Genomic DNA, 11,240 nt, shown 5'->3' with positions numbered 1-11,240 from the left:
TTTAACATAATCAATAGTAAACTAATAACCACTTTATGCAAAATATTACGATTTATTTAAATAACGATGTTGATCTCCACAGTTATAGAATTTGTTAAATTGTTAACTAATAATACAACTGAAATAAACTAATATCTGACAAAACTAACAATAATTTGTTGCAGGATATTCCAGAATATAAATATCTAATGAGTCAGTCAGTTTTAAGATAAGAATAATTCATTAAAGACATTAATAAAACCACAAGTTGTTCAATTTTAAAATTAAATATATGTTGTATGTATATTTGCATCATTCCATTACAATTACATTAACTTACGCTTAATTTTGTTTTTTTTTATTTTCATATATTTTGTTTTTGTTTTAAAATAGGGGTTTTTCTTATCATTTCGATTCTTGTTTTTTCTCTGCTTATATCAATATTGTAATATGCCAAGTTTATATGTGAGTGGGGAGGCGGGGCGAAGAAGGGTTTTTAATTATTTTATTTAACTCTTGTTGCCTTTTGAAAGCATTGTCCCGCTTCCGTATGCGAATCCACGACATACGTATATAAATGTGTATGTTCATTAATCACTAATTATCATATGTGTTTGGGTTGCTATTTATATATAAAGATCGTTCTCCACTTGCAATGCGCGTTTGCAATTTATACTAGGGGGCGTGAGGCGAAATTTCCATCGGTTTGCGTATTTAAAAATTAAAACTACATACAATCATCATTCATCAATCATCATAGATCATAAATCATACATGGTGGGGATGGGAACAAGGTATAAGGTGTTCTTAACTCTCTTTCTAATAGTTCCATTTAAATCCACTCTCGGTTCAGCGGTTTTCGAATAAAAACGGTACAGGCTGCAACGCAAATTGAGTAATTACAAAATACAATATATATTGATTGCGAGCCGCTGGACAAAAAGTGGCCCCAAATGGACGCTCGATTTTTACAGGTTGTGTTTTAGCTTACTTAATTGCACATACTAATAGATCCTATATGTATAAAGTTCCATTCTTTTAGATTAGAGTTTTCGCTGCGACTGTTTGTTGGCTGTGGTTTTGGTTCATTGATTGATTGATTTGCAATTGCTTACATGTGTTGTTGCTTGGATCTCAGAACAGAATTTGAAACCTGTCTATAATTATCATAAGGGCTTAAAGTATAAAAAGGTTTGCGAATGAATTTAGCAATCGTTTTTTATTTTAATTGTAGCTAAAATGATAAGGTACTAAACAAAACCATCTCGACATCTACAGGTTCTTGTTCTTCGTTTTCGGGGGTCGGTTAATTGCGCTGGATCATAGTTGAATTGAATAAATTATGCTATGCTAAAAGTTGGTCTACAAGGATTCTCTGTTCAATTAGCACTTAAATACGTTATCGTAGTAATCGTATAATAATATTAATTAATAGTGAAAGACATTCTTTGCTAAACAAAAATCAACTATATGTAAACATAAAAAAAAACTGGTAATTTTATAATGTTTCGTTTGCTTGCGTTTTGTTTGATTTTTTTTTTTAGTTTTTTTTCTTGTGTTTAATTAATGTATAAAATTAAAATATATAAGAAAATTCCTATTTGACAAAAAATTTTGTTGTGTAGATGGTAACATAGAAAATTATGTTCTTGTTTTGTTTTTAGGCGGCGGCGACGTCTTACACAGGTTTCTCTTCTCTTGGTGTTCATTTATATTGTTTTATATAATATATATATTGTGTTTAATACATATATTAATAGTGGGAGAAGTGTGAGCTTGTGTAAGTGTGTGTGGGTTTGGTGTGTACACCTCGCAAGTTAAACTTCAGCGTAGTGCGCACTTAAAACAATCGAAATCAAACGTTAAAAGCAGACAAAACAGACAGAGAAGGTCCGCTTCCCCATCCCGGTTTATCCCTCTCGCTCTTTTTCGGGGGATAATCCCGAAACGCACTTCCCAAAAGTTAGACATATGCACTACTCTTTGCATAAACTTTTTTGGGAAAGTGTGCGGATAACCTGGAGTCTAAAAAACCGGCCTGGCCCTGTGGCGAGTGTGGTCTTTCGTGGTTCCTGTTTTTGTTTAACCAGCAGTGTCTATGCTTTGTGTGTTTGTGTGTGTGGGGGGCATTGCGTGTATATCTAGGCGTGGTTGTGAGAAACCAATTAAAAACGATAATCCTCGTCGGCCATGTGGACGGCCCACAGAAATTTGGTTCTTTGCGTTTTGTTAAATATCTTCTCGATCGGCACTCCATTCTTTTTACACCTGCAAACGAGATAAAAACATCATCAGCCAGTTTTTAATGGCAATTGGTTTAAGGGACACCCACCAAGCCACCGAAATGCGTGGATCAAGATAGTTTAGCTTAGATGTGCCCAGGGCAATGGTCTTATTCTCGTCTCTATCAGTCTCTTGTAATTCTAGTTTCTTCAGCTGATCCTTCAGGCGCTCCAGCTGTTTGCCCTTCTTGTCGGCATTGACCTTCTCCTTGACGGAGCCACGTTTGGCGGCCTTCTTAAAATCCTGCAGATAAATGTAATACAATCAATCATATATAATGGTAACGAAAAACTATTTGACATATACTTACATGATACTCGGCCTCGCAATCATCGATGGCATCACGCTTGGCCTTGATCTTCTCCTTCAGGTTTTCCATCGACTTCTCGTGGCCCTTGGGCACGGAACGCTGATGGTTACAGAGGATGGCCACGGCACGGTTGGCGCGATTGTAGGCCAACAGCTTTTCCGGCACGGTAGCACTCGGATCGGTGAGCAGATCCAACTGGCTTTGCAGTGTTTTTGAGGCGTTGTACGTACGGAATACCTTGGCCGTGAGTCCTAGTTTGGACATCAAAATATACAAATAAGTAGGGGAAAGACCAAAAATACAGGGATAAATACGTACCATCCATTAGCTCCTTCAGATGCTCGTTAAGCACCTGGGTATTGAGTCGATCAAAGAGGTCGTCGCCGTCTTTCTTGTGCTCCATAAACAGCTCGAGGTTCTTAAAGACACGCTTCTCCACCTCGACCTCGTTGTAGTAGCGAATGGAATCCTTACCGGGGAAGTCGAACACCACAACGTTCTCCTTGCCATTCAGCTCCTTGTGCAGCTGGACGTGCTCCACGCGCAGCGAGCAACAGCCCACGGTATCAGCCTGGTCCTCATCCTTCTCGTTACCCGCACGCAGCGCCAGTTTATCGATGAAGTAGAGGGCAACAGCTCGCTGGCGAACCCTCATCTCCTTGGACTTCCACTCGTCGCGATAAGTGGCACGGATCTTATCAATGACCTTGTCCAGGCGACGCGCCGTCTCGTACTTAATGTGATCCTTCTCGCCCTTGAGTTTCGAGGAGGGATTCAGCATGATGTACTTGACCTGTCCCTGTACGTTCTCAATCCAGGAGGCCAGCCAGGTGACCGTGTTGTCGTGGCGCACTTCCTTCCAACGCGAGCCGCCCGGAGGTGGCGGCACCTTCGAATCCTTGCCACAGTTAATCGACACATCGCTGGCGTGGATGCGTCGTTTAATCATGCCCATTTTGGGATGCTCACCACGGCCGCGAAACAGGCCTGGCGGCTCCAGACGGAAGTTGCCTATCTTCTCCTTGTGGCCGTCAATCATACAGAATCCGTACTCCTTCATCAAGGCCTCGTTCTCGTTCTTTTTGACCAGCTTCTCCTCCTTGGTGGCCGCCTTGCGCTTCTCGGACTCTGCCTGGAAGAAGTTAAACATCTCCTGGAAGTTGCACTTGCGGAAATCCTTGATAATCTCCTTCTCCTTGGACGTCATCGACTTGCGGAAGTCTTTGAAGAAGTTATTGTTGAACACTTCCTTGGTGCAGTAGTCATGGTTCAACATCTTCGCGTAGAAGGTGGCCGCCTCCTCTGTTTCCTCGGAGAGTTCCAGCGGCTTGCCATCGTAGTAGAAACGAACATTGCGGGGCACACGCTCGTACGGCGGAGCGAACACGGGTCCCTTGTGCTCCAGAGTTGACCACTTGACGCCATCTGCGCGCTTCTCCTCCTCCCACCTGGAATACAAGAAATTATGAGGGATTAAAGTAAGTATCTTACATATTTAACAAGCTTTTGTGTTTAAGGTCCATTTGTCCTTTTAGTATAATTAGATTTTTTGAACCTTCTTAAACATTTTCGATCTTCAGAAGTTTAAGAAAAAGTATACCTTTTCTTGTGAAAAAAGTAAATGTTTGTATCTAAGATAAATAAAAATCCATAAGGTGATTAAAATTGCTATATCGATCTTGCACGGTACAAATGCGTATTCATATTCCTAATCTGAGAACAGGGTCCAGTCTATTACAAGAACGGAGCACCCTAATCAAATCGCACCATCGAATTTGCTCTTCCTGAACGCTCTTCCGTCGCACTCTTCTCTTTTTGCCCGCAACAGTGGCTATGGCGACGATCTGTTCCCCGAAAACCAGGCAAACACTCCGGTTCCCGAATAGACGTACTGCCGCCAAAGAGCGCGACACGACCGATGTCATCTGTGATCTATATTTCAGTTTAAGTTTATCACATTACGCAAAGAAGCGGCGTTCGAACCCAACCTCAAAATTGCCCTGCGACTGTGTGCATCTGTGTGTGTATTTTGGGGAGCTCAGCTGTTTTTGGAGCTTGGGGGAGTGAAAGGGGGGTGGGGGCGGCGCATGCGTTTCGTGGCGAATGGAGCCCGCACAGTGGCTGCCAAGAGTTTCTGCCCACATGCGCTCGAACTTAAATAAAACACACGCGGCACAAAACTTTAGGCAGCCACAGTGTGTGACTTTCAATATGTAGGTCAGTGACATTCAAAATTCACAGTGAACACATGGCACGAACGCACGCACACACGTGTCACACCGACACGTTGTTGTTTTTCTAACCGGTACTTGGAAAAAAATAAAATAATACAAACAAAATACACAAGGCCAACCAATTATTTGTTTAATACATATAATTCGAACGCTTTCCCCTCCATAAATTTAAATATTTTGCTGTGCGAAAGCGTGAGTTACCTGTTTCAATGATTAATAAAAAGCCTTTCACCTCGAATAACCTTTGCAGAAATTCACTTTGCTTACATATCACAATAAATACGGCAATATCCTTTTAAAATTTAATCTACAGGTTTTCAATTTGGGACTTTAAAAAAGCTACTTCCCTCAATAATCTCAGTTAAAATTTGTAATATTCTCAAAAATATTGATCAGCTGATTTTAGATTTATTTATAGAGTTGAGAAACATGTTTCTAATGATATTTTAACTGTTGAAACGAATAACACTACTTTAAAAAGGGTTAAAAGTTCTTTGAAAATATACAAAAACGTTTTTGACTCTACTTAATAATCACCGTAATAATGTTCACAATAAATATTGATCAAGAAAATTGTTATAGTATTTTAAAGACTTAACTTTAAGAAATATTTACAATGTGTAATCAGTCTCTAAGCAGATTCTTCAAAAATGTGGCATCAAAACGTACTTTTCTTTAACACAAACAAATGGTAATTTTTAGTTTAATCCCTATTTCTCTTGTTTCTTCAGAGGTAAGCACACATTTAAATTTCTAACCTATATCACCAATATCGATTACTTCAGCAAAAGTACTTTTTTAAAATTAATTTTTTTAAATTTGCTATTTTTCTAATATCCTCTCAATACTTCTTGATATTTAAGTAATTATATGGACATTATGGACAATTTTCAAGCAATTGCAGATTTTTAGGATCATAATTTAACTGTTTTATGAGGTTAGCATTGCTTAAATATTATAAGGCTTACCAGCGCCACACCTCCTCCTCCTCCTCCTTGATCTTCTGGCGTTTGGCGGGGGATACGGCCTCGGTCTTGACCTCGGCCTCCTGATCGAAAAAATATAATTGTTTTATCATCTGTGTTGAATGCAACCGAAATATTTAGGGACTACCTTTTTGATCTTTATCTTCTTGGGCTTGACGTTGGCGTACATGTCGTCGGCCTCCTCCTTCACACGCTTCTTCGACTTCTTCTCCTTGGACTCCTTCTTGGGCTTCTTGCGCGCCAGCAGCGGAATGTCGTCGTCGTCGTCATCCATGCCGCCATGGGCCTGATCGGGTGCCTCCTGCTTGCGCTTCCGCATTGCCAGCGGCACATCCTCCTCGTCCTCATCCATCTCCTCGGGCTCCTCGTATTGTTCATTATCGTTCATGGTGCTATCATCTTCGGCGTAGCTCTGCTCGTGCTTCACCTCGAATGGCGGCTCATCGGAACGAAACTGGGACAGGGAGTAATCACAGGAGCTGGCCTGCGACAGATTGTTGAAGCTTTCCTCCTTCTTGATTTCCACAATCGAGTCCTCGTAGCCGTTCTTGTAGTTCGCTCCGCCATCGTTGCCATTGCCGTTGCAATTGATGGCGGTATTCGGGTTGTAGCTGTTAAACTCCTCCGGCACATGGAAGGGTTCGATCAGACCCCCGGGAATCAGGGGTTGGGAAACGGGCTCCGGCTTGACAAACACTCCATCGTACGATGGCGGTTCCTTCGAGGTCGATGACGAGCCACCGTGCCTCGAACTGGAATGTTTGCTCTTCGATGAGGACGACGACGAGGAGCTCTTGTGACTGCTGCTGCGCTCTTTATCACGGGAGCTAGATGAGGATTTGTGCCGACTGGAGGAGCTGCTGCTGCGATCCTTGTCCTTGTCACGCCGCTCCTTGTCCTTCGAGGAGCTCTTGTGGTGGCCGGACGAGGACGATGATGAGGACTTGTGCTTGCTGCTCCCATCCTTGTCCTTGTGGCTTGACGAGGAGCTGCTGCGATGCGAGCTGCTGCTACTGTCGCGTTCCTTGTCCCGATGCTTCGACGACGAGCTGCTGCTCTTGTGGCGGTCCTTGTCGCTATAAGAAATAAAGTGAGGGTTATTACATGCTTCCTTTGATGATTGTAACCACTGAAGATGATATTTTCAGTAGTCTGCGGCTGATCAGGCGACATCGGGGCATTATAAGCTATAGCTCTCAGAGAAACAATTGGGTCAAATGGTCATTACTACCGTGTTTGTGTAGGTAATTGAATAAAACTGGTCTGATTGTAGTTTTCACGAATTTAAGAGAAACTTTCCAATACATAAGCTCTATATCTATACCATATGGGCCTTAGAGTTTAATGGGTTTCTACATAAATTGCTTAAATAAATAAATGAATTTATATACTTTGTACCTGCTTAAGAAAACAATTGCATTGGGAAGTTATAACATTTATATTTTAAATGTAGTTACGGGGGATTTATTTAGCTTCCTAATCTGGGGTTGATTTTTACAAATTATGAATCCATTGAGTTTGGATTGTCTAACAAGAACTCCTTTCTAACATGTGAATATATTCAAATCATGAAGAAGAATATAAAAATAACTACATACAATTGGGAAATTGAGGTATTTTGAATATCACATGTATATTTTTATGCTGACGGCTATATCTCGTCGATTTCACAGAACTTTAAATAGGCATTAATTTGTTGTTTCTTGAGGTCGGGAAACTCAAAACGTTTACATTGACCTACTTGTTTGAGATAATTCTAGACAGGTGTCTTAACATTTGATTGCTATATCGATTTGATAGACTTTATTTGGTTATTTCCAAGCTATTGTGACCAATATCATCTATTGTGAGCATGGTTCTACTCGAGTTTCCTTAAAGGTTATTACTATATTCTCGTACCGACTGCTCTTGTGGTCCTTCGAGGAGCTGGAGGATCCGGAGCTCTTGTGCTCCCTGTCCTTATCACGGTGCTTGTCCTTGCTATGGGATTTATGCTTGCTCCCGCTGCTGTGGTGGTGGTGGTGTCCATTACTGGTCACCCCGTTGGATTGAACCACCTCGCTTCTGCCACCATTTTGAATGTGGATGTTCTGCGGGCGAGAGAAAGAGAGAGAGAAAGATGGGTATAGAGTTATACATGGGACAGCTGAAAAAGTGAGAGTGAATCCGGGCCAGAAACCTGTGCATCCGTCATGTCCCCTGATGAATTTTTCGCTGCTCTCTTGCTGATTATCGACGTGGATTGACTTCTTCTCGATTTCGGGCGACAATTAGTGATTATCTCGTGTCTATTCGCTCACCACGTGGTGAAAATCAACCCTAACAAATGCCGCGTAGGAAAATTCACTTGAAGCGGGCAGCAATGGGTTAAGCGAAGAAGAAGCAGCGCCAGAGAGCGATGGCGACAGGAAATTGGAAATTGTTCCCGAATCGTTTGGAATAGGTTAAGAAAACTGCTGCCAAACAATGGAACACACACACACTTGTGCACTGGAGAATACAGAAAATCGTTTTTTACGCTCTTTGCAGCATAATTCTTTTTCCTTTTTTTTTCAACGTGGGCGCTGCATCAAGGCTACACTGTTCACACACACACACACAGGGTTGTTGTTGTTGTTCTTGCAGCGTATTATTTCCCAAATGCGTTTTTTTTTGGGGTGGCACATCTGTCTTATCAGACGAAACACAAAAAAAACTCTATATATAAATGTAGTTGCAAAATGGGACACTTGCAATTACATACATGAACGCTACAGGGCAACAAAAACAACAAACATGTGATTTTTTTTTGTATGTGGAAAATACCAGTGTGACCGAATTGGGAAGTAACAAAAGGAAAGAGTAGTCGCTAGCTGATATTTCAAAATAATTCGAAGAGGTAAAAGAAAATTCATTTTTGGAAGAGTTAATTAAAGAGTTTAGTTAAGTTGAAGGAAGGAAAATCAAGGAAAACCGCTGCAAAGTGGCCGTCAAAATACCAGTTTTGGTATTTCAGTTGCGGCCACACTGTGCCAAATACATTTCGTCTGCTTCGGCTTTTCCCCTCTCTCTTTTGACTCCTCTTCGACGTTTTGCCACTTGCATTGTCGCCATTTTCGTCAATTACCAAAAGCCTCTTCTTTTTTTTTTTTGCTTTTTCGCTGCATTTTACGCACTCTGCTGGCAGCGACGTCGACTGCGACGGCGACTGCAGGCGGTACACTTGCAACTATTCTGTGTACCCAATTGCGAGCCCATCTTTTATTTTGCGGCAGGCTCGCTGCTCGCTATTCAACACGTTTGCACTTTCCTCCTTTGGCCTTCGTTAAATTACATAAAAAGAAGAGATTTTTTTTCGTTCACTTACATTCTCAGCGGCCACATCCCCACTCATTTTGCGGCGCTCGGCGTTTCTTTCCCAAAAATATTTTTTTTTTCTTAGTCTTAGACTTTTTTGGAGCTCCGCACTGTTGTAAGAATTTATTATTCTGTTCACTCTAGAGATGGAAAGTTTAACGACGGGGAATTGACAGCACTGAGTTTTTAGAAATGAGCAGCGCTTTTTGCCCTTGCTTTTTTGGCTATTTTTTGCGTTACACACCGCGCAGCCACGCGAACGTCGTCCCGAGTGTTCAATAGGGGTGGGGAGTCAACGATGTTACTGTCGATGTCGTCGATGTTCTCAGACCATCGGTGGTATCGATGGTCGGCGGGGCGTTATCGGTGTGCTTTAACCTTTAATGCCCTCTTCCCACAGAGCTCCATCCACCATCCACCATCCGTTGAACGGATGGTCCATAAGGTTTTGCCGTTCCGAAAATTCCCAGTTAGTTCCCCATCCAAATTTGACGGACTTTTTTATGCGATAGTTAGGCGATGTTTTTTTGGTGCAACTCTGAGTTCTTCTTCTTGACAGTGGAAATTGGAACATTCACTACGAAAATTTAAAAAAATAATGGCGGGTAACTTTTGAACAGGAAGGCGCCAATTCAAAAATGCTGTTTATACTTGTAATAATTAATTAATTAGTGCTCCATCCGTGTGGCAGCATTAGGTGTTGCTCCACTCTTTCCTAGGCGCATACCTTACTCACAACATTGAGCAGAACATTTAAAATGAAATAAAATATGAAATTATAATAAAACAAAAAACAAACATTTATATATAATGAACTTGATTTGTTACCATTTAGACAATATTGGGCAATAGCTGTTCATATTTTGTCTGCAGGCTGGTAAAAATCTGCAGACGTATTAGTTCGTTTTGAATATTCGCATAGATCACTTGCAGTCTGTTACCAAGTATCATTTATAACGCTGTTGTGCTCATTTTAAATGTTGTGCAAAATGCAACGGGCTAAAATGATGAGCCACAGCTGTTCAGATCAGCTGTTATCGGATGGTGGATGGTGGATGTGCTCTGTGGGAATCGGAGTTTCACATTTGTCAAAAATCCCAACCGTTTCAGACGGATGGACTCTATGGGAAGAGGGCATAAAAAGCAATAAAATGGTATATGTACTCGTTAATATCGGAGTAAGTCCATTGTGAGGAGTTAAATTACAGGGATGGGGGCGCTTCGATTTATAAGCGGTCGATTGGCACTAGACGATAGTGTCGATCGATGGGCTCAGAAAACTGGAGATGACGGCACAGGAAGGGTCACACTAAAAAAAATATCGCCGCAACCGGATGGCAACGCTGCAATAATTCGAATCATCGATATCGGCTGGAAAACCGATCGGGAAAGCAGTAGTGTGACCAGACAACGAAGGAAAGGAGATGCTTAGAACGCGAAGCATATGGGGGAAACATCTTGGGCGGGACATTCAAAGGAGATGCGAAGGAGAACACGAGACGTCTATGGGGGAAACATCTTGGGCGGGAAGAGGAATGGAACATCGGCGCTGTGGAACTCAGGTACGAGCTGTGAGCGTCGAGGGAACCATTTGGAGGAGCAAAAACACTCGAAGGCTACCAGGATTTACAAGGAAGACAGCCGGAGAGAAGGAAATCAAGTCTATGGGGGAAACATCTTGGGGCGGGAAATACATAGAACGAGAAGGAGCGACGTCGAGGGAAGGAGGACCAACATCAGCGATCCAGAACAGCGGATCCAAGGAGAACTCCAAGATAACAGCCGGAGAAGAGGTGCAAGTCTCATTTCGTTCCCGAAGAAAGGGGAGAATGTGAGGAGTTAAATAACCCCTCACAAATGAATGAGAGTTTGGAGAATACAGCTGGAGAGAGTTTGGAGAAATACAGCTGGTGAGAGTTTGGAGAACACAGCTGGAGAGAGTTTGGAGAGATACAGCTGGTGAGAGTTTGGAAAACACAGCTGGTGATAGTTTGGAGAATACGGCTGGAGAGAGTTTGGAGAGAACGTGTAACGGTAGAAGGCGACGGACTTTGGACCGAGTATGGTGCCGTGCGCAAAAACCGAAAAGGAGAAGCCGAGAATTAACGGGAT

The 11,240-nt window shown here is 42.0% G+C and overlaps 1 protein-coding gene across 3 annotated transcripts; it reads right to left on the bottom strand.

Annotated features, from left to right (window-relative positions):
- Window positions 1–2,093: 2,093 nt before the first annotated feature.
- On the bottom strand, window positions 2,094–9,429 carry LOC108040508 (DNA topoisomerase 1). 3 transcript variants are annotated; one of them, XM_017118004.2, is made up of 8 exons: window positions 9,139–9,429; window positions 7,692–7,882; window positions 5,920–6,868; window positions 5,775–5,854; window positions 2,891–4,020; window positions 2,573–2,823; window positions 2,312–2,505; window positions 2,094–2,247 (listed from the first exon to the last, which is right to left on the bottom strand). In XM_017118004.2, the coding sequence occupies exons 1-8, from the start codon at window positions 9,163–9,165 to the stop codon at window positions 2,145–2,147; spliced, it is 2,925 nt and encodes a 974-aa protein (XP_016973493.1). In that variant the 5' UTR covers window positions 9,166–9,429; the 3' UTR covers window positions 2,094–2,144. The 3 variants fall into 3 exon arrangements, with proteins under 3 accessions (XP_016973493.1, XP_016973494.1, XP_016973495.1); XM_017118005.2 differs by lacking the exon at window positions 9,139–9,429 and adding an exon at window positions 7,972–8,559; XM_017118006.1 differs by lacking the exons at window positions 5,775–5,854; window positions 5,920–6,868; window positions 7,692–7,882; window positions 9,139–9,429 and adding an exon at window positions 4,340–4,512.
- Between the last annotated feature and the right edge of the window lie 1,811 nt (window positions 9,430–11,240).

Source organism: Drosophila rhopaloa, unplaced genomic scaffold (genome assembly GCF_018152115.1).
Source record: "Drosophila rhopaloa isolate 14029-0021.01 unplaced genomic scaffold, ASM1815211v1 contig_3, whole genome shotgun sequence".
Classification (NCBI taxonomy): Eukaryota; Metazoa; Arthropoda; class Insecta; order Diptera; family Drosophilidae; genus Drosophila; species Drosophila rhopaloa.
The sequence above is the reverse complement of the archived record's forward strand: the minus strand, read 5'-3'. Positions and strand labels throughout refer to the sequence as shown.